Here is a 24,329-nt window from a genome sequence, read left to right as displayed (position 1 = left end):
CTTAAAATACTCCGTCATTTTTGGGTATACAGATAAGTTTAAGACATCATTTGAGACTATAAAGGGTCTACTTTTATTTGTGTACACTCACAATAACAACAAAATCGTGTGCTTTTGTAAAATAAAGAAAATTAAAAGGTTGAGCTTTCAGCAGTCTCTGTCTCCACGAGCATATTTCAGAAACACGTCACAAAAATGAACTGAAACTCTGCTAATTATTTTCACTCAAATATGAAACATATGTCTAAAGAAAGCTTAAAATGTCTACTTTTAAATAAAACTATTCCAATTTAAAACAAATATTCTCCTGCAATGTAATCTGTTTGAAACAAAGCGATGTACAGTTTTTACCGGTCCATCTCATTATCTGTAATGTGATCCCACCCACCAGCAGAGCGAATGTACACGCCCCCTACTCTGAGGTAAACACTTTTCATTAATTTTTCTGCGCGTTTGCAATGACATGGCCAGAAAGCTCCAGGATATTATGGAAGATTTAACATTTTCCTCAGAAGAAGAGCAGGACTTGTAGAGCAGCAATGTTTGTATTTAGAAGAGAGACTTGATCCAGCTGAGGTTACAATTTCAGACGAGTAAGTCATTTAGTTTTCATTAGTTGACATGCTATATTATATATACATGTACATGTAAATTGTATGCTGTATGATATGAATATGATGTGTAATATGATATAAAAATAATATGAATGTTTAGATTATATTTTATCTAGTGTTTAAAATGCCTCATTATCATCAACAAAGCTGCTTGCAAATATGTGTTCAGGTTAAATTAGTAAAACACACTTTAAATATTCCCATATTAGAAAATCAGAATGATTATAAATCAGCTTTGATCACAAATTGCATTTTACAATATATTTAAATAGAAAAGTGTTCTTTTAAATAGTAAAAAGAGTTCAGAATAGCAATATTGTTTCAGTATTTTGCATCAAATAAATGCAGTCTTGGTGAGCAGAAGAGACTTCTTTTAATGGTAGTGTAGGTCTAAAATTAAATAAAGTCTTTATGTAAAGAAAATATATAGTCAGATTACTTCTTTTAACTTAAAACTTGATTTTGATAATTAAGTCTCCTCACATTAATTCTCTCTGTCACATTCCTCATTGATAGGCCCAGAGGAGTGGTCTTTGTGTCCTCAGGTGTGAATCACATCAATATTCATGATAGTTCACGCCTCCACGCATATTACCATTCAGCTCTAAAATTGTCACACAAAAGTTAAATGACTATATTGTTTTGTATGAATGAGTGATCAGGATGATTTTCACATCATTTTGTAGCAAAAACCCTAGGCTACAAGATCCAGTTCTCAAAAGTCTTGTGGACAAATGTTTAGTATGTGTTATATGGCCTTATTTCAGTGACTTAAAATTTTTGTTTTTTCAAAAACCACGCATAAACATTATTTTCTCAAAAATACAAACATGTACACACATGTTGCTCACATATTATTGTAGCCCAGTTTGTGCTGAATACAGTGTTATCAGACTTTAGCCATTAATATGTTTTTAAGCAACTGAAAAAAGCACAAATGTCAAGGCATGTCAAAACTTCTCCAGGGCCCAAAACACCCTCAGACCCCAGAGGGTTAATGCACGTTTTGCATGAAGCCTTCTGTGACGTGCTGAAGACTTTTTAGACAACTATATAGAATTACTTATACATGCACGTTAGCCAAATCTACGCCCATCCGATATGGATTACCGCTTAAAGCTCTAGGCTTTAAGGTTGCGATCCAAAAATGTCCAAAGATGCATGCAGAAGAAAGAGAATTTGGCAATTCGTTGATGTTGAGCTTGTTTTTTCCAGACTGTGGCATGGGGGGTGTGTTCATGTGTCGGTCTGCGGGAGAGAGAGAGAGCGGTAAGGCTTGTCACCTGGTTTGTAATTACCTCTAACACCTGTGTCTTGTTATAGTGATACGGAGAGAGACATTTAAGGAACGCCAAATGTCGAGAGAGGGGGAGAGAGAGTGCGTGAAGCACAACAGATACAGTGGAAGCCTGTGCCCGGCTAAGGGAAATATAATTGTAACGACGGTTTTGTCGTGTGTGTGCGTGTGAAAGTACATTATTAAAAGTACTAAACTGAACCTACCTCCTGGTCTCCTGACTCCTCCATCAATCCAACCAATCAGTCTACAGTGGTGCCAAAAACCCGGGTTTGGAAGAAAGCGCCGCTATGGAGTCTTCACCGCTGGCCGAAGTCATCAACGCCCTCACCAGCATCCAGCAGACACAACACCATGCCCTCTTGGAGGTTCGCCAGGAGCAAGAACAACGCTTCCAAGCCTTGCTCCAGGCACAAGCCGAGGACCGGCAAACGCTGCGGAGCCTGATCGCTGGAGAGGGGGCTAGTGCTGCGTCCTCATCGGTTCCCACCCTACCGCTTGCCCTTGCGAAAATGGGGCCAAGCGATGATCCGGAGGCCTTCCTCGACCTGTTCGAGAGGTATGAGATGAACGGCGGAGGTATGGAGGTGGCCTCCTGAGCAGTGGGCGGCCCGCCTATTGCCCCTACTTTCCGGGGAGGCGCAGCTGGCGGCGCAACAACTTCCCGCCGCCAGCCTCCTGGACTATAGTCACCATCCAGCAACGGGTCGGTCGCACCCCGGAGCAGAGTCGACAGCTATTCCGCTCATTAAACTTCGGGAAGGATGGCCGCCCGTTCGCGTTTGCGCAACAGCTCCATGACGCTTGCCGGAAATGGCTGCTGGTGGGGGGATCCCGCGACGTCGTGGAAGTGGTCGATATGGTCGTACTGGAACAGTTCGTCTCACAGCTCCCCCGAGGCATGTCGGAGTGGGTCCAGTGCCACCGCCCGGCGTCGTTGGATGGAGCCGTCCAGCTGGCAGAGGACTACATGGCGGCGTTCCCAGGAGACGGCGAGGCAGTATCCTCTCTCTCTCTCTCTCTCTCTCCACCCCCTGTGCCTGCTGTTCCCTCCCCTTCTCCCCGTTCCCCTCACTCCCGCCCAGTTCCGGCTCCTCGTAGGTGGGGAGGCCCACCCCGACCCCGGTCCAGAGGACCCTTCCCCTTCTCTGCCCCTTCAAACCCCCCTGTCTCTCTCCGTTATTCTACCCAGGTTGGCGAGGCCGCCCCCACGAGTGTGGAAGGAAGACCTGGGCCGGTCTGTTGGAGCTGCGGGGAAGCCGGACATAGCCAGGAGCGGTGTCCGGTGATGGAGGTGGGGACACTGGTTCGGATCCCCGACGCTCCGCAGGCCGCCCCCGATCGGGCAGGGATGTATCGCATACCGGTAAGGGTGAAGGGGGATACACATCAAGCTTTGGTGGATACAGGTTGTTCTCAAACCTCGATCCATCAACGCTTGGTGCAAGGCGGGGCATTGGATAAAGATAAATTGGTGAGGGTGAGGTGTGTGCATGGGGACATTCACAAATACCCAGTGGTTAACGTGGAGATACGATTCAGGGGAAAAAGGCATAGAATCGAGGCTGCGGTTAATTCCCGCCTCACCCATCCACTAATCTTGGGAACCAATTGGCCCGGCTTTAAAAATTTACTGAGGGTAATGTGTGTGGATGGGTCCTGCAGGGTGACGGCGGGGGGTGTGGTGTGTGATACTATGGCTGGGGAGGCGATGCCGGGCCCGTCAACGTCGGCTCCGTGTCAAGATGACGCAGATAGAGGTGTTTCCGCCCTCAGGGGCTTCCCTGAGGGGGACTTCCCTCTGGAGCAGTCGCGTGACGAGTCCCTTAGGCACGCCTTCGACCAAGTGAAAGTAATTGATGGTCAACAGCTCCAGCCTGGTGTTGCGCTCACATACCTGTACTTTGCTATTATTAAAGAGCGGTTGTATCGAGTGACGCAGGACACTCAAACCAAAGAGGTTACAACACAGCTATTAGTACCGAAGAGCCGTCGGGAAACACTCTTCCAGGCGGCTCACTATAATCCAATGGCCGGCCACTTAGGTCACGAAAAGTCTGTGAAACGTATAATGGCCCGTTTCTTTTGGCCGGGCATTCACGGGGATGTTCGCAAGTGGTGTGCGGCGTGCCGGGAATGTCAGTTGGTGAACCCACCGGCCACCCCAAAAGCGCCATTGCGCCCGCTGCCGTTGATCGAGATCCCCTTCGACAGAATTGGAATGGATCTCGTCGGGCCATTAGAAAAGACTGTATGCGGGCATCGCTTTGTATTAGTTCTGGTGGACTATGCAACGCGATATACGGAAGCAGTGCCTCTACGCAACATCTCAACACGCAGTGTTGCGGAGGCACTCTTCAGAATTATCTCCCGAGTGGGGATTCCAAAGGAAATCCTCACAGATCAAGGCACAACATTTATGTCACGTACACTTCGCGAACTATATGAATTATTAGGCATTAAGTCGATTCGTACCAGCGTCTACCACCCGCAGACCGATGGACTGGTGGAACGATTTAATATGACCTTGAAAAACATGATTCGTAAGTTCGTACACGAAGATGCTAAAAACTGGGATAAGTGGCTCGAACCCCTGCTGTTTGCAGTACGAGAGGTCCCACAAGCCTCCACCGGCTTTTCTCCGTTTGAACTACTGTATGGGCGCCAGCCACGGGGCGTGCTCGATGTCATACGGGAAGCTTGGGAGGAGGGACCTTCGGATAGCAAAAACCAAATTCAATACGTTCTTGACCTTCGAGCAAAACTCCACACTTTGGGACGGGTAACACAGGAGAATTTGCTCCAAGCGCAAGAACGCCAACGCCGACTGTATGACAGGGGCACTCGGCTAAGGGAATTTTCACAGGGAGATAAAGTACTTGTTTTACTGCCCACCTCGAGCTCCAAATTACTCGCCAAGTGGCAAGGACCCTTCGAGGTCACGCGACGAGTTGGAGATCTCGATTATGAGGTTAAGCGGACGGATAGGAGAGGGGCACGTCAAACGTACCACCTCAACCTCCTCAAACCATGGAGGGAGGCGGTACCTGTAGCCTTGGCGACGGCGGTTCCAGAGAAGGCGGAGCTCGGACCGGAGATATCGCTCAAAGCAAATTCATTTACCCCGGTCCCTTGCGGAGACCACCTCTCGCTGTCGCAACTGACAGATGTTGCGAGGCTGCAAGCGGAGTTCGCAGACGTGTTTTCTCTCCTGCCCGGTCGCACGAACCTCATAGAACACCATATCGAGACCACCCCGGGCGTGGTGGTTCGTAGCCGGCCCTATCGCCTCCCGGAGCACAAGAAAAAGGTCGTTAGGGAGGAATTAGAGGCAATGCTCGACATGGGCGTAATACAAGAGTCGCACAGTGATTGGGCCAGTCCGGAAGTCCTGGTACCGAAGAGCTCGGTCCGTTTCTGTGTTGACTATCGGAAAGTGAACGCGGTGTCCAAATTTGATGCATATCCAATGCCGCGTATTGACGAGTTACTCGATCGGTTGGGCGCGGCTCAATTTTACTCGACACTGGACTTAACGAAGGGGTATTGGCAGATCCCTTTAACTCCAATGTCCCGAGAAAAAAACGCTTTTTCAACACCGTTCGGATTACACCAATTTGTAACACTTCCGTTCGGCTTGTTTGGGGCCCCGGCCACGTTTCAGCGCCTTATGGATAAGATCCTCAGACCGCACACAGCATATGCCGCCACATATCTAGATGACATTATAATTTACAGTAATGACTGGCGGCGGCATATGCAACATCTGAGGGCTGTCCTGAGAGCGCTGAGGCGGGCGGGACTCACGGCAAACCCGGGGAAGTGTGCAATTGGACGGGTGGAAGTTCGGTATCTGGGGTTCCACTTGGGTCACGGGCAGGTGCGTCCACAGGTTGACAAAACCGCAGCGATCGCAGCCTGCCCGGCACCCAAGACCAAAAAGGGGGTAAGGCAGTTTCTGGGGCTGGCTGGCTACTACCGAAGGTTTGTGCCTAGTTATGCTGATGTCACCACCCCACTGATTGACCTTACTAAAAAGGGGGCTCCCGATCCGGTCCAGTGGACAGAGTCGTGCCAACAGGCCTTCCATAAGGTAAAATCTGCACTGTGTGGGGGGCCGCTTTTACATGCACCTGATTTCTCTCTCCCCTTTATTTTGCAGACTGATGCATCTGACAGGGGGCTGGGTGCAGTGCTCTCGCAGGTGGTCGGAGGGGAGGAACGACCGGTACTGTTTATTAGTCGCAAGCTCTCCTTCAGGGAGACGAAATATAGCACCATCGAAAAGGAGTGTCTTGCGATTAAGTGGGCGGTTCTGACGCTCCGTTACTACCTGCTGGGGCGGGCCTTCGCCCTCTGTTCTGATCACGTCCCTCTGCAGTGGCTCCACCGCATGAAGGATACTAACGCGCGGATCACCCGTTGGTATCTGGCTCTTCAGCCCTTTAAGTTCAAGGTGGTCCAAAGGCCGGGGGCGCAGATGGTTGTGGCTGACTTTCTCTCCAGAAATGGGGGGGAGTGGGCAGGCCGGATGTTGCCCCGGCCTGAGTCAGCGGTGGGGGCATGTGGCATGGGGGGTGTGTTCATGTGTCGGTCTGCGGGAGAGAGAGAGAGCGGTAAGGCTTGTCACCTGGTTTGTAATTACCTCTAACACCTGTGTCTTGTTATAGTGATACGGAGAGAGACATTTAAGGAACGCCAAATGTCGAGAGAGGGGGAGAGAGAGTGCGTGAAGCACAACAGATACAGTGGAAGCCTGTGCCCGGCTAAGGGAAATATAATTGTAACGACGGTTTTGTCGTGTGTGTGCGTGTGAAAGTACATTATTAAAAGTACTAAACTGAACCTACCTCCTGGTCTCCTGACTTCTCCATCAATCCAACCAATCAGTCTACACAGACCAAGTCTCTTTTTTCTTTTGTGAGATCTAGAAACACTGCAACTGGTGTATCACCCACCCTCAGCACAGAGAACTGTCATTTTAAAAAGAACGTTATTAGCCGTTCTTTCATTTTGTTCTAACAGGTTCCAATTGGAAAGGAGCCAACAAAACACCAGAACCGGAATGAAAGAAATATAGTTTCTGCTCACAACGAACTGCAATGAAAAACATTTTACATTTGCAGATGTAATCAGACATGAATCTTTTGTGCCAGAGTGAAACACTGGGCTACTGTATATTTGCAGGTGATGCAGAGCAAATAAGATGTCTTGAGGGCGCAGTGTGTTCTTGCATGAGATCTGTAGTCACAAGGCATAGGCCCTATATATGATCAGCGTAGAGCTAACTCAAAAGAAACAGCTTGTTTTGACTCATTGAACTCATTAATGTGCACATTCTCAGTGTATGCACTACCACACAATGTCCAGACAGACACTCGCACAAACAATATTTGCACCTTAGTTTCTTGCACTGCATTGTTCTTCTCATTCCACACTTACCACAAGTTAATATCTATTTCATTGTTATGCTTTTAACTACATGTACTACTCACAGTTAGGGTAGTCCCGAAATTGCTTTGTCCCCAAGTCATAAGCAGTGTCCCGCACTAAATTTTGTCTGTATTATTTCTGCATTATTTTATTTCATCGTCCTTTAAATTACAATTCCACAATAAAACAAAAGTTAATATGAAAACACTGCACATGCGCAGCCGTTTTTGTCCAGAGCGGGAAAACACTGAAAAAATTAAAACTGCAACAGAAAAATTGATCTATCCGGAGCTCCCGAGAAGAAAATGCGTCTTTGTTCTTATAATAAAATATGGGAGAAAAAATATACATGGTTAAAACCAGTCACAGTATTTCGTAATTCTACAATGACAATAAAAAGTTTGACTCGACTGAGGCAGCAGACCTCATGGGAAACCTCTCAGAAGAGTTTGTCCTCATGAAGTGAATGTTTGCTTTGAATTTTCTGAGCACAATTTTACAAGGGCAACAAAGTTGAATGCCAAAACCGCTCTATGAAACCCAATGAAGCTGTCGACATCACACTCATAGAAAACAAAGAGCGTACTCTCACATCATTGCATGAGTTTCCTCTACTGTTATTGCTGTAATACTGTACTGAGGTCAGCTCACGGAAGAGCAGCACTGCCTCCTTCTGGAGTCCTGTAGATTCATTTAGATCAACATAAGTGAAGTTACAAAGAAAATAAGAATGGCAGAATGATGGTGCAACAAAAAGCCCTACATATTATTGAACAATATTCTACAGCTGATGACACTTTCGGTTTGATTTTTGAAGTATATGGTTTTTAAAATATGTGTATGTTCTCCATAAGTTCAAACCCTCTTAGATTAGAATATTTTTTGTTTGTGAATTCTACCCTCCAAACTAACATTTAAAGCTGGTGGTAACCAAGTGAATGCAAAAAAAAAAAAAAAAAGAAAAGAAAATCACACTTTGCCTTTCAATTGTTTTAATGTAAGGTTCCATTGTGACAGGGACATATTCTGGTTCATTCATCACAATGGATTTTAAAGGCCCTACAAAGCAACATGTTTGGAGAAATTAGTATGTGCTTCAAGATATTTTGTGGTTTTGACATCAGCAATTCCAATCTTCATTTAGGAGATTATTTAACAAGTACATTAAATGTCATTGACTCCGTTAAAGATCTACATTTAGCAGTGTTTGCAAGAATATGCAAGGAAAACAATTAAGAATAAAAAATTTTTTTTAAAAAAAGTGTAAAATCAGGCAACATACATCCTGCATAAATAATAGAAACATACAACGAAACTAAGGGATATTAAACCCAAAAAGAAAATTCTGTCATCATTTACTCACCCTTATGCCATCGAAGATCAATATTTAAGACATTTTACTTTACATTCTTCTTCCTGCCCAGTATGTGGTGATATGCACAAAGAACGGGAATCGACAAAAACAAAAGAAGAATGTGAAAGTGGAGCTTGATAGTAAAAAAAGGACTTAAATATTGATCTGTTTCTCACCCACACTTATCATATCACTTCTGAAGACATGGATTAAACCACTGGAGTCATATGGTTTACTTATGTGCCGTTCACCATTCACTTGGATTGCGAGGATGTACAGAGCAGAAATATCCCAAATAACAATTTTTGGTTCCCAGAACATACATTTTGTTTATACATTTGTTTTTGGTTAGCCAAAAGTTTTCTTAATGAAAAAATAATGTTCTTTTTAGGTTTGCAGAACGTTCTATTAACATTACCCTTACCTCAATTTTCATCATATTTATATTTACATATTCATATATCATTAATCATAAAATAATCAGTCTATATAAATAATCAATCCACAATCAATGTCTTTGTTGATCCATTGTTTATTTCAAAAATATTTAATTATAATTTAATGCAAATAACATGAAAACATTTTCTTAAAAATGTTCAAGAACATTGTATCATAAAAAAAAAATTGTAACTGTAAAAACTGCTCAATTTTGGTAAACTTCTGCACTTGAAAAAAAAAAAAAACAACAAAATACTGGTGAACTTTTTCCACTGTCATCTACAAATTAAACAAAGAAATGAAGTAATAATCAATGATTTCAATACATTCAAGGGTTCTTTAAAATCCGAAATATATTGACATACAGTGAGGAAAATAAGTATTTGAACACCCTGCTATTTTGCAAGTTCTCCCACTTAGAAATCACGGAGGGGTCTGAAATTGTCATCGTAGGTGCATGTCCACTGTGAGAGACATATAAATATGTGCCACCAGAAACTGAATTTGAACCATTTATATTTGAATTTGAATGGCTAAACTTGAATAATTGCATTGAAAAACTGAATTTGAATCACATAATTTGAAATTGTATTGTTTAATTAAAATTGAATTTATTCAAAAACTGAATCTGAATTGTATCATTTGAAATTGAATTTATTCGTTTGGAACTGAAGTCCAATAAAATTTGATCCTCACTGAAAATTAAACTCTCTATATATCTTCACATTCACTTCTCACAATTCAGATTCAGTTCTCAAATTCAATTTCAAGTTACTGAGACAGACATCCGGGTAGTTGGAGGATGAAGGAAGAGCAATCGAGCGCAGATCGATAGATAGCGTTCATTGGTTGGTTTCACGTGACGTCACGCTGCTGCATCGCGAGAGCGCGCAATTCAGATGGAGGGCAGGAAGTGAAATAGCTGAGGATCTGCCGTCTGGCAAAATGCCAATGTTTTGTGTAGTTTACGGCTGCTCCAATCGTTCTAATCGAGAAAAGGGAAAGGGTTTTTATAGAGTAGATTTCTCGATTTTTAACGTCTGCGGTCGGGAGGAGCAGAGTCTGTTAATGCCCGTGTCTGCAGCGACCACTTCGTCGGAGGTATGTTAGCTAGCCAACGTGTTTTTTATGTCTGTGTTTATATAGCATTAGGTTGTCATTAAATGCTCATTTACTTAGTAATGCTTATTAAGTTACCGGTAGTCTAATATGGACTTCATTGGGGCTAATCTTTCGGAGTCTATTGTCCCATTGGAGTAAGGAGGAGGGATAATAATCAGTCAGTCCAGTACCTGAGCCCTCACACATGTAGTGTCCAATACCTGATCCCTGCTTCTTGGCTCTGATGATGATAAGTAAGAGGACAGGGAGTAGTAGTACCTGAGCCCCGACACATATCAGTCTGTTAATATGTTTTCAACAAGTGTAATACTTTTATCCACTAGTCCAATTGTACTGGCTATATGTATTATATGTAATGAAATGGATTCTAATCTGTTATTGCACACCATGTTCTTGTTATTATAACAATTGTTGAAAAATCTAATCTTGTAAATAAACCACCATGTATAATTCTGTCTTCTCAATGGCATTTAATCTTTTCATTTAAATTATACAACAACCAGAACTCACAAAGACCACACTCATAACAATAGTCAAAATGTATAGTGCCTAGATCCTTTCATTACATTATACATGTGAGTTTGTAACTTGCTGTCCCAGTATTTCTGGAGTATACCGTTTCTAAAAAAGCACTCAACTTTAGGGATAACATCATCCCAAAGTTCAAGATCGGGCAAAATCCTTTCAACAAAAATGTCATTGTGGTTCCACACAACAAAATCACAGTACTCAGCGTCTACTGATGTGAAGCTGTCCCTGAACTTGGTAGTAGTAGTCATGTGTCCGGTCCAGCATTACATTATAATAATAATAATAATAATGCATTTTATTTAATGGTTCCTTTCATAACACCCAAGGTCACCTCACAAGCAATATACAGGTCACTGCATAAGACAATACACACAACAAACAAGCCGCATACAGATAAAGTGCATTAAAAACTCAATACAATATGTTATAAAAAAGCTTGTATAAAAAGATATGTCTTAAGACGCGTTTTAAAAGTCAACAAGCAGTCGCTATTACGAACATCAAGGGGAAGAGATTATCCCCATCATTGATGAGGCAGAAGCCCTTTTCCCCAGCACACAAGCGCAGATTGGCTTCATCTTGGTGAGAGTGTGGACACTAAAATCACAGAGAGAAGGACACGTGAACAATAGATTAACAAATATATTTTCTGCCTTTTTGCTCAGTTTAGGACTTGAGACACGACTCAGACTCGAGATTTAGGGACTTTACTACAACAGAGACTGTAATATTACCTTAATCTCAGCAGATGCCAGTTCCGTGACAGTCACAAGCAACAATCCCATCAGGGAGGACCCCATGTATGGCCACTTGGGGTTCAGCCAGAGACCACTGTCCATACAGGAGAAGCCTGCATGCTCCCGACCCATCAGCTTCTCATAGACTCCTCTGGCTTGTGCTTCATGTTTGCATCCATAACTGTACACAGTACACATGCAAAACATGAAAAGGAAATGATTACTTAGTATTGGATGTGTAGAGCCAGTTCAGTGATTTAAATGCATTTCCCTAACCCCTATACTTAGTTCTACTCCTGCATAACCATAGTCTTATAACCCTATAACTAATAACTAACGTGCACCAAAGCAATGTGTTACTATACATTTCATTTAATATTCCATCAGTAAGATACATTTACTTAATAGACAAGCTTCTTTTTTATCCAAATTATACCCTCTGTTGTCAGTGTTTCTTTTTCTGGACATAAACACTGTTTACACACGGCCTTACCTCTGCCTTACCCTAATTCAAACCCTAAATACCTTGTAGCGGCTGTGGTGAACCTATATGCTTCTGGGTAGCATATGGCCTTGATCAAGCTCTTGGATGGTTGCTGTGGGTTGGTCTTAATAGCTTGTTTCAGCTTGGAAGCAGTTATGCGTCCAGCTCTTTGCCTAAACCAAATCCTGCATGCACTCTGACTTCGAGTTGCCCTCTCTACAGCCTGGACCTGGGACATGATGAGCTCTTCTAGCTGGAATACCTGGCATAGCTCTCCAAGCTCTTTGGGGGTAGCTGCAGAGTCTCTGGTGTTCTGTATTCAAGAACAGTTTTAGGAAGCATACTAGATTTGGGGATGAATTCTTTGTAGTAAGGCTCCCTAGCCATCAGTGCTGCACTCCTTGGACAGTTTTTGCTTAAAGTCTCAAAAAAACTAGCATATGTTTCTGACCCTCTCTTCACTCTTGGGCATGAAGTGATTTCCCAACCTGGTTTTCAGTTGTCCTGCCATCAATAGAACGGTCAAGCTTTTTTTTTTTTGACTTTAGCAGAGGAGAAGTCGATCAGAGCTACTGGAGCAGCAGGAATCTGAAAATAAGTTAACACAAAGAAGATCATTAAGTCCACATTTCTGTGGTCCATAACCATAACATATCTATATGCAGTATAAATCTGCCGTTTATCCTATGGCTGTGAGCAAAACAGGTAAGGCTATCATCACAGGATTGAGATGCCAAACTGTGTTTATGTGGGTCTTTGCTGTCTTAGCTTCTCTTTGTCCAACAGGGAAATTGTGACTGACCACATTGTCACAAGCTACACATATTAAGGCAGAATATAGAATAGAAATAATTTAATAATCCCCAACATTAGGTATGATGGAATATAATGAATATCCCCTAAAAGAAGATGAAATGTAGATGAAGACAAGCAATCTGCCTGATGAAGTAACCAAAGGGGCACAATATAAACATTAATTTAACATCATAATTTAGCCTACAGTTACACAGTGTCCAAAAAATACAGTGTCACCTTACCTTTTTTACATGTGATGGCATCAGCCACTTACACTGCTCTGTTGTGCAGGAAGCTGTATCGCTTTCTTTCGAAGTGTAAATGTGCTATTTTTGTGTTCTAGTCAAACGGAATTAGCTAACTTATGCATTCAATTCAAATGAATAGGGCTAGTGCTATGGTGTAATTGCCCTGAAGTTTATGGCCTTACATTATGCTAGCACCTGCCAAACACAGCGACACATAACTTACACGCTTACTACTCTATCTCTCCCTCTCAGTAAGCAGTAACGTTACTCTGACAATGACAACCACGAGGAGAAGTTATCGGGGAAAAAAAAAAATCACACTGAAGACATGACCAGTCTACTTGGCGGCGGCTAACACTAGCTACGTTTGCAACAACATTTTCACCGGAGGAAGAGGCAAACGCTTAGAAATAATAAACACCAGGCAAAAATGTTGTTACCAGAGCTAGTAGGCTACCATAAAAACGTGGGATTATAGCTACTGTGTTTGCAACGTCGGGAGAAAGATTTAATTTCCCCTGTTTCTACAAAATAGCTATAACATTAACAACAGTTAAACAAAAGATCGTTAGATCGTAAAAAAAAAATGTCATTACCGTATTTGTCCCAGACGAATCCATGGTGGTGGTCACGCAAGTCAGGCAAGCACTTCTTTGTTTCATGGCGGGTAACGCCCTGTGCTCAAAAACATTGGTGCTGATTGGCCCAAGAGGAGTCCTGTGCGCCAATGAACGCTATCTATCGATCTGCGCTCGATTGCTCTTCCTTCATCCTCCAACTACCCGGATGTCTGTCTCAGTAACTTGAAATTGAATTTGAGAACTGAATCTGAATTGTGAGAAGTGAAATGTGAAGATATATAGAGAGTTTAATTTTCAGTGAGGATCAGATTTTATTGGACTTCAGTTCCAAACGAATAAATTCAATTTCAAATGATACAATTCAGATTCAGTTTTTGAATAAATTAAATTTTAATTAAACAATACAATTTCAAATTATGTGATTCAAATTCAGTTTTTCAATGCAATTATTCAAGTTTAGCCATTCAAATTCAAATATAAAGGGTTCAAATTCAGATTCTGGTGGCACATATTTCAGCCCATAGACATAATCTAAAAAAAAAATCCAGAAATCACAACGTATGATTTTTTAACTATTTATTTGTATGATACAGCTGCAAATAAGTATTTGAACACCTGAGAAAATCAATGTTAATATTTGGTACAGTAGCCTTTGTTTGCAATTACAGAGGTCAAACGTTTCCTGTAGTTTTTCACCAGGTTTGCACACACTGCAGGAGGGATTTTGGCCCACTCCTCCACACAGATCTTCTCTAGATCAGTCAGGTTTCTGGGCTGTCGCTGAGAAACACGGAGTTTGAGCTCCCTCCAAAGATTCTCTATTGGGTTTAGGTCTGGAGACTGGCTAGGCCACGCCAGAACCTTGATATGCTTCTTACAGAGCCACTCCTTGGTTATCCTGGCTGTGTGCTTCGGGTCATTGTCATGTTGGAAGACCCAGCCTCGACCCATCTTCAATGCTCTAACTGAGGGAAGGAGGTTGTTCCCCAAAATCTCGCAATACATGGCCCCGGTCATCCTCTCCTTAATACAGTGCAGTCAGCCCTGTCCCATGTGCAGAAAAACACCCCCAAAGCATGATGCTACCACCCCCATGCTTCACAGTAGGGATGGTGTTCTTGGGATGGTACTCATCATTCTTCTTCCTCCAAACACGGTTAGTGGAATTATGACCAAAAAGTTCTATTTTGGTCTCATCTGACCACATGACTTTCTCCCATGACTCCTCTGGATCATCCAAATGGTCATTGGCAAACTTAAGACGGGCCTTGACATGTGCTGGTTTAAGCAGGGGAACCTTCCGTGCCATGCATGATTTCAAACCATGACGTCTTAGTGTATTACCAACAGTAACCTTGGAAACGGTGGTCCCAGCTCTTTTCAGGTCATTGACCAGCTCCTCCCGTGCAGTTCTGGGCTGATTTCTCACCTTTCTTAGGATCATTGAGACCACACGAGGTGAGATCTTGCATGGAGCCCCAGTCCGAGGGAGATTGACAGTCATGTTTAGCTTCTTCCATTTTCTAATGATTGCTCCAACAGTGGACCTTTTTTCACCAAGCTGCTTGGCAATTTCCCCGTAGCCCTTTCCAGCCTTGTGGAGGTGTACAATTTTGTCTCTAGTGTCTTTGGACAGCTCTTTGGTCTTGGTCATGTTAGTAGTTGGATTCTTACTGATTGTATGGGGTGGACAGGTGTCTTTATGCACCTAATGACCTCAAATAGGTGCATCTAATTTAGGATAATAAATGGAGTGGAGGTGGACATTTTAAAGGCAGACTAACAGGTCTTTGAGGGTCAGAATTCTAGCTGATAGACAGGTGTTCAAATACTTATTTGCAGCTGTATCATACAAATAAATAGTTAAAAAATCATACATTGTGATTTCTGGATTTTTTTTTTTAGATTATGTCTCTCACAGTGGACATGCACCTACGATGACAATTTTAGACCCCTCCATGTTTTCTAAGTGGGAGAACTTGCAAAATAGCAGGGTGTTCAAATACTTATTTTCCTCACTGTAGATTAAAAATCAAATAAACATTGAAATAATCTTACAGGCTATATTAAATGCATTTCTTACCTCTGATGTGTACAGTTTAGCAGAGAAATCTGAGCTTCTCATTAGTGGTCGATAAACAACAAAAAAGTTAAAAAAAATAATTTTCAAATCAATACCATATTTATTTAATCTCACATCTAGAAGCAATTATTGCTTGAGGAAATCGACAAATGAATGTCAGCATGCCAGTCAGCGAGTTCTTCCACAGAAATGACCGTTCATTTTTTAATTCAGCAGCGCACAGATTTATATACAGCAAGGGTGATTTCAAATCAAAAGTAATCCTCCCTATGCCCGATTCACTCAGCTCTTCATCTGGACACTCTGAAGGGAGCATGTATGTACTGTATGAATGTCCTCTTCGCTAGGAGTCATGTGGAAATAAACATGTTCTTACTTTGATTGGGGATGACATTTCAAGTTGTATCTTTTTCTCACAGTGCCCTTAAAGGGTGCATAAAAGCTATGTGGAAGATGGTCGAATAAAGTATGTGCAGACCTAAGTGCGTACATGTATTAGATGCAGAATATAACCTAAAATATATAGTATAGTATATCATAAATACCCCCCCAAAAAAGCACTAGAGAATGTTTTGTTATCCACTAAAACCACCCTGCAATGTCCTGGGAACATTAGTTTATAATTATAAAGAAGAAAACCTAAAAATAACCACTAGAATGTTCTGTATACAGGTTGTTTAGGTTATCCCACAAAAACCACCCTGCAACGTTCTTGGAACATTAGTTTATGGCTATAAAATAAAGAACCTAAAGAGAACATTCTTAGAACATTAGGAATTGGAACGAAATGGGAACTATACGCAAAGGTTAGGGGACGTTGTGTGTTTGCTGGGATTGAAAGAATGTCATACGCATTTGGGATGGCATGAGGGTAAGAAAATGATGAGAGAATTTTCATTTTTGGGTGAACTGTCCTTTTAATTTAGAGTTCGGGCTGCGTTTCCCAAAGGCAGCGTAAGCTAAGTAGATCATAGAATCCATTGGCACCAATGGTCTCTACGATCATCTTAAGCTCGCGATGCTTTTAGAAACGCAGCACAGGTTGAGATTTTTGGCTCCATTATTCAGTCCCATCTGGAGGTTTTCCTCCGCATGTATCTCTCTCCCTCGCTGTCTACGGCCTCGTACAGCTGCTGGTCGTTCTCTTTGATGGCGTGCAGATAGCCCAGGTACCCCACACACAGACTGATGGTCACTAGTCCAAAAACCATCATCGGCTTATTCTGCAGGGGAAATGACAGGGGAAATAATCATGACATTTGTATACACAGATCAGCCACAACATTAAAACCGCCTGCCTAATATTGTGTAGGTCCCCCTCATTTTGCCAAAACAGCACGGTATTCTCCTCACCACAATTGTACAAAGCGGTTATCCGAGTTACCGTACACTGTCAGTTCGAACCAGTCCGGCCATTCTCTGTTTACCTCTTACATCAAAAAGACATTTCCATACACACAACTGCCACTCACTGGACGTTTTTTGTTTTTGGCACCATTCTGAGTAAATTCGAGAGTCTGTTCTGTGTGAAAATCCCAGGATATCAGCAGTTACAGAAATACTCAAACCAGCCCATCTGTCACTAACAATCATGCTACGGTCCAAATAACTGAGATAACAATTTTTCTCCCCATTCTGATGGTTGATGTGAACCTGACCCGTATCTGCACAATTGTATGCACTGTTGTCACATGATTGGCTGATTAGATAACCACATGCATCATGCATCATTTGTTGATGCACATGTCTCAAAACCCAGTGAGCTGCCTACCCTACCCACATACAATGACAGGGCATCAAAGCATTCCGACCCAGTCGAGCTGAGTGTTCATATGCCGATGACGCTCAAACGTGTTGTTTAGCTAGTCAGCACACAAGGTATTGATACACAAGTACATATATAATAGCCAGTTATTTCTTACAAGGGAGTGCTAAGCATTTGACAACTTTGAAATCTGTGAAAGTGACTTGCAGGTTTGATGAAGAGCTCCGGGTTGACAGCGCGGAACAGTGATGTGGTTCTGACACCCCGGAGCCCGGGACTCCTGTAGCCCGACTCCCCTTGACCGCTGCCCAGCTGCTGCGTGCTTGCTTTCCCACTACCCGGCTGCTGCGCGCTTGCTTTCCCGCTGCCGTCCTCTGCGGAACACATCCTCACTGCTGTCGTTCAGAGCGCATTAAAACACACTCTGATGTTCTGCAATATTTAGCTCCCTAGACGGACACTTCGAACCAAAGATAAGCTGAATTATTTAAGTTTAGCCTGACACTCATGTGTTATTTTGATCCACAGGACGAGGTCATTTCGGAAAGATAGACGATCGAGCATAAAGAGAGCACAGACGGGTTTAAACTATTCAGAGAGATTGCACAGCGCCCACTAGTGTTCAGGGATTAATTGCACCAGCTGTGCGTAAATACTCATTTAAGTTAGGACGCAAAGTTCACAGTAAGGGCTTAGTGACTACTAATTAGTGTGTAACTAACTTGGTGCTTAATTTGGTTGCACCACCTGTTCCTAAGGCAAGACTTAACTAGTAGGTCGTAAAGTAATGTGTAGTCGCATAATATGATGTGTACTTTATTGATCCAATACGCAGCCTTCAAAATTGTACATAGACGTGTTAAAAAGCCGCGAATTTCTGTTTGATATGTCAGCTGTGAAAAATGATATCCCCATTAAATATGAAACATAATAAAACAAGAGTTAATTAATGGTATATTTAGCCTATGTAAATAACAATATTTAATAACTATCTAAAACGAATAATGGGCAATAAATAATTACTTATATAACAGGCTGGAAAAATAGACATTTGTTCATTTTAATATGTTATATATATCGTATATGTTGAAACTTGACACCGGCGGCGTACACAGGAAAGTGCACAGTTAGATCGGTTTCACGCTGAAGACGTTTTTTACATAATATTTTCTCTAGTGAATGTAAACGATTATAGATGCCAACCTCATTAAATACACGTCGAAAGGACTGAAGCATGTAAACCAAAACATGAGCTAATTGATTTCATTAAATGAGTCTGCTTTTTTATTCCATACATTGCTCCTGGTCGGAGGCTCCCGTAAATATTTAGTTAATATGTAGTGTTACGTCCTACCTAAGATTAAATGTGCAGTATGTAAGATTCAGAAACCCTTGTTATTAGTGACACCTGTGGCCGTTAAGTGAACTGCAGCAGCTACCTGTTGCTCATGCTCGTGATCGTGCTGGTGCACACACTCCATAGGGACACGAGCAAGCATCCAAAACAATGACGTAACGTGTAAAGAGCCTGAACGTGATTCACTGGCATCATGTTGACAGATGAGGTAGCATAATTAAAATTACAGTTATGAATGTTTTACTACAAAGTTTGCGACTGTATATTGTATTTGACACTCCAGTGCTGGAATAGGGCTAACACAAAGTGTGGCTATCGGTCTGACTATGTGAGACTGTAGTTTGAATAATCACTTTTCTTTGCATGATACATTGACTGCATTTATATGACAGCCTATGTTGATGTTAGCTAGCTAGCCAGATTTATCAATAGCGGTTAGCTAAATTTGGTGGATGATGACAGTAGCTGTTTATAAAATAGACTGTACATTATAAATATGTTGGCACAATTCAGTATTGATGTGCTATTGTTTTATAATAATAGATTGTATACGTATATTTGCTGTATAACCAAGTTATGTTACACTAATGAATGGAGCTTTTTGCATTATCTAGAACATTGTCTAGCATTCATTTCATGTGTTATTGTAGTTTACTTACTAAATAATTACAGATTAACATTATTTATGACAGTTTCTGTGCAGGCAAGATCAAGTTAGCTAAAATGACACAGATCAATCCTTATGGCACTATATTTCACGTGCTTTGCAGTTATGTAAGCTTACCTGTCCAATAAGAAGAACATCAATTCATGGTCGGTTTTGATCCCCAAAACCAAACAAAGGTCCCTCCAGGAATCAAATGTCCCGCCAATGTTCACTCTATTTTTCACTCAACCTTGATCACGTTCCCACTTAGCAAGACTGGATTCAGTAGATATATTATGTATATATCCATCTCTAAGATAACATTTCCTAGTGTTGCAGGCTGTCTGTTGCGGCTGTTGAATAGAGGAAGAGAAGCACTGAGGCAAGGCTCTCGGGAGTGCGCAAAAGCCACCGCTCCCTTCACATGAAAATCAGTCTACAGGCTTTAAAGGGCACCTATTATGGAATTTAGAAAATTACCTTTCATGTAGTGTGTAGTAACAGATTTAAGTGAACAAATACATCCTGCAAAGTTTTATATATGAAAGTTCACCGTAAAAAAAGTTATTGTCTCTCAAATGTAGGAGTCGACTCTGAGTCAATGTAATGAATCGTTTTTAATGAGTCATTTTCCTTTTCGTTGTGACGTCAAGACGAAAAATTATCAAATTGGCCGCGCCCACTCATTGCGCGCGCAGACACCAGGGAAAACTTGAAAACATCATGTCGACAACAAGACGCTGTGTTCTGAAGTGCATATCAAAAGCGACCATTTTTTCACTGCCCAGGGATGAGCATGTGAAGAATCAGTGGCTAGAGTTTATATTTACAACTATACCACACAAGTATAGCCCGAACCTTGTGCTGTGTTCGCGTCATTTTAATGACGATTGCTTTACGAACATGAATGCTTTCAAGTGTGGATTCGCGAGCCGGTTGATACTGAAGGAAGGTTCAGTACCAAGTTATTTGGATCAGCTTCCTCCTCCGAATCACAACCTGTAAGTATTATTAATAATTGTTGCTTTTATGTGTTTTTTAGCATGCTTAATAAGTATTTGTGTGTGTTGTGTAAGTTACGCTCAGCGCAGCTTCTAGGTCTCCAATGTCAATTTTTTTGAAAATGTGAAATGTTTGTCGATGTTATTGGAGTTGTCATAAAGAATAGAGCAATAACTTGTAGTAATGCAGTGCTTTACCAATATGTTTATGCGTTGGGCTAATGCAAACAATAACTGATTGGGTGTTTACCACCGAACTTTGGGCTATGATCGCTAACATAAATCAACTCAAATTCCTTCTCTGATTTTGATTTTTTTACTACAAAGCGGTGATGGGTGTTCCGTTTCCGACAATCTCTGCACAGAGTATACCAATCACAACTGACTGGGTCATCTGACCAATCACCGCAGATTAGCGTCACGCAAAGGAGGGGTTTGGAAAAATGAGTCGTTGAACGAATCATTTGGGAATCGGTGAGCAAATCAGGTAAACATAAATGCATATTTTAAGACAACAAAAGTGTTTTTTGTCATTGCATGCATGTAAAACTGTTGTTGGGGACTCCCAAAACAACATTAGGAACATTTTAAATGCCATAATAGGTGCCCTTTAATAGGCAACCTAGGAAGTCCGGGAAGGGCTCATTTTTTAAGTTGCATTACAAGCCGTTCACACATTGGCAAAAAGGCAAATATTACATTAAAATTGTTACATATTATTACACCTTTAATGGAGCAACGCTCAAATATTTAGTAGTGTGTAAATTATGACTTAGTGCCCAATTACGCCACAACTAGACTAAGCTGTAACGCACGGTATAGCTGGTGCAACCGGCCCCTGAACACGCACATCCTAGGCTAGAGAATTATGCCATTCTATTTATGCCAATTTTGTGAATGCAAGATGATATTTTGAGTGCAGAAAAAGTAATTTTTCTACAAATTTGAGCTCAAATAAAATTTGAATGTGTGCTGATTTGAGAACAGTGAATAACAAATTTAACATCCAGTGATTAATTTACTCAACAAAGTGGGTACACTTATCACCTAATGCCAATAAACTCAATATAACCAAATTTCGCTCTGGTCAATATATTGGTCAATCACTAGAAGAAGAAAAAAATCAGCATATTCAATTTTTTGTTGATGTATTACTTTTAATCACCTATAAAACTTAACGCCTCTAACAAACAAATTCAATTCTTTTTTTTGGGGGGGGTCTATCTTTGCTGAGTCACTCTGCTGGTAACACGATCAGTGCTGCTGAGCTCATCAGTAATTTATGCACATGTAAAACAGCTTGCATTTTTCATTAAAACTGCATGCACACCTGTGGTGTTACACAAATCTACAGGTTTTTTCCCCATTTGTTTGCAATAATGCTCATAATCCAACATTTACATTTAAGAATGTTCAACATGCAGAATTATTCCATGTCAAATAAATTACATTTCAGAAACTTCCCTGACTGAAATGTTTTGACTTACTGAAGCAAGATTAAAGGTGCACTCAGTAACTTGTGTCATGTCATCTTGGACTTACATTGACACCTAGCGGCTTGGATGCGGCAGCATTTAAAATCAATAGTTTTCACTTTCAGATGTCATTGTAGAAATGTAACATTCACAGTCAGCCACAGTTACTTTAATCCATGAGTGAAAGTGTCAAATAACAGGACGGTTACTGAGATTAAAAGAGTAGTATTCAGCTGGTCATGTGATTCTAACAAGGCAGCCCCCATATGCAGACCCTCTCCATGTAGAATAAAACAGCTTTTATAAGGTCACTGATATGACTGGAGTCTTCATTTTAATGTGAGCGCTCATGATTTCCTACATACACAGTACTGTACAGAAGTCTTTTTGCACATAAGATGCTTCACAAAAGCATTTGTCTTAAGATGGTTTTTTATAGCTTCAGCTTTAATGTGTCAAAAGGAAATATAAATGTGAGACTCCCAAACATTACTTTTGCAGGGTTGCAGGATTAAAATAGAAGAACAGGGAGTCCTGTAACAGATGTAATGGCCTCCACAAAGATTACATGAACAGACAGAAGAAATTGAGACAGCATAAATACATAAAAGAACTGTGATGAATTCTCCAAGAAGCTTGAACATCCGACCTGCCAACAACCAAGAAAAACTGTGTCCAGGTGTATCTAGGAGAATTTGGGGCTGTTTTAAAGATGAAGGTGGTCACACCGAATATTGATTTAGCTTTTTAAGTTTACTGGACTTTGTATGACATTAATTGATAAATCAAAACTATTCATGTCATTATTTTTGAAGACATCCTCAATATGCAACATTTTTCACAAGTGCCGAATTTGTTTTTGCATAGTACTGTATTGAAAAATTACAAGGAGTTAAGGACATTTAAATGAGGAAATAATTACTGAGTGCACCTTTAAGATACGTGATGATAAAAGCCAAAATATGAAATGCCATGGATCAATATCTACTGTGTAATCCATCATTTTGCAGAGAAAAAATAAATTTTTTGTGCTGTTTTTCCAAAGTTGAAGTGTCTATAACTAGATGTATTAAAGATATCTTCATGTCATTGTCATGTTGTTTTAGATTCTGGTTCAGAACAAACTTTCCTTCTTGTATCTTCATTTTTAAAGCAACATACTTAATGATTAAATCCCAGAAATAGGGGCCTGAGTAGCTCAGCAAGTAAAGACGCTGACTACCACCTCTGGATAAGTGAGTTTGAATCCAGGGCGTGCTGAGTGACTCCAGCTAGGTCTCCATGTAGTCACATGGTAACCTCCTCGTGGTCGATATAATGTGGTTCACTCTCGGTGGGGTGCGTGGATGCCGCTGAGAATAGCGTGAAGCCTCCACACACGCTATGTCTCCATGGTAACGCGCTCAACAAGCGACGTGATAAGATGCGCAGATTGATGGTCTTAGACGCGGAGGCAACTGAGATTCGTCCTCCGCCACCCGGATTGAGACGAGTCACTACCCCACCACGAGGACCTAGAGTGCATTGGGAATTGGGCGTTACAAATTGGGGAGAAAAAGGGAGAAAATTCCCCCCCCAAAAAAAATCCCAGAAATATGGGGCTCTCAATGTGACTCCATCTGTAAATTGACAAATATCTCCTATTTCCATACATGGTATGAAGCAAATTTTTTTTTATCCAACAAAACAAAGGTCTAAAGTACAAAAAAAAAGTACCTTTGTTTATTTACATAAAAACAAAATGTCCAAAAAAAAATAAAAAATACAAAAAAAAGAAGTAAGTGATACATGTGGTTCTTCAGTTAGTGCGATACCTATATCTAGCTTTTGGATTTCAGAAATGTACTTTGGCAGTTTATGGTGACCACATCTTCAAGCTTCTAAAGGATGCAAAAGTATAATTTGTTTAATTAAAAAAAATTAAATGCATCATTTAATAAAACTGTTGACCGATCATTACTCTCCTCTGTGCATGAGAGAAACAGTTTATCTAAAGACAGGTTCACTACAGTGATGAGTCTAATGAGTATGTAGTCAGAGAATAGATGCATTTATATGCCCAGCCTTATTTTTTTGAAACCGAGTACTCAATCAAACTGAGAGAGATAGAGGAAGCAGATGTTTCGTCTCCATTCTGAACTGGTGAGTATTTGTGACAGACCTCTGCATTGATCCCTCAGCAAAAACATTCGGTAGGTGTAACATTCTCAGTCAAAATCAAGTAGTTTTTAACTGGCTAGTGAGATGCAAGATTTTTTGAGATGTTATGAGAAAGTTTTTGGACAGGCGCCAGATCATAGCGGACAGTGTTTCCCGCCGCTATGCCGGAAAACAAATCAAGCAATCGACAGAATGTACTATCGCTCGC

The 24,329-nt window shown here is 41.4% G+C and overlaps 1 protein-coding gene and 1 long non-coding RNA gene across 2 annotated transcripts; both read right to left on the bottom strand.

Annotated features, from left to right (window-relative positions):
- Positions 1–11,576: 11,576 nt before the first annotated feature.
- Positions 11,577–14,575, bottom strand: LOC127624255 (uncharacterized). Its single transcript, XR_007968135.1, has 3 exons — positions 13,650–14,575; positions 12,499–12,598; positions 11,577–11,707 (listed from the first exon to the last, which is right to left on the bottom strand). It is a non-coding gene; the product is annotated as an uncharacterized LOC127624255 (long non-coding RNA).
- A 1,247-nt stretch (positions 14,576–15,822) lies between these two features.
- Positions 15,823–18,031, bottom strand: smim8 (small integral membrane protein 8). Its single transcript, XM_052098992.1, has 2 exons — positions 17,690–18,031; positions 15,823–16,940 (listed from the first exon to the last, which is right to left on the bottom strand). Exons 1-2 carry the CDS (start codon positions 17,867–17,869, stop codon positions 16,782–16,784), a joined length of 339 nt encoding a protein of 112 aa, XP_051954952.1. The 5' UTR covers positions 17,870–18,031; the 3' UTR covers positions 15,823–16,781.
- Positions 18,032–24,329: the final 6,298 nt, after the last annotated feature.

This window comes from Xyrauchen texanus, chromosome 30, assembly GCF_025860055.1.
Source record: "Xyrauchen texanus isolate HMW12.3.18 chromosome 30, RBS_HiC_50CHRs, whole genome shotgun sequence".
Taxonomy (NCBI): Eukaryota; Metazoa; Chordata; class Actinopteri; order Cypriniformes; family Catostomidae; genus Xyrauchen; species Xyrauchen texanus.
This window is presented reverse-complemented; position numbering and strand designations above follow the sequence as displayed.

Excerpts from the sequence above, each read along its gene's own strand:
- smim8 (XM_052098992.1), bottom strand. The coding sequence starts at position 17,869 with ATGTGTTCCGCAGAGGACGGCAGCGGGAAAGCAAGCGCGCAGCAGCCG. Across the intron at positions 16,941-17,689 it reads CGGAGCTCTTCATCAAACCT|AATAAGCCGATGATGGTTTT; the intron begins GCAAGTCACTTT and ends TTTCCCCTGCAG.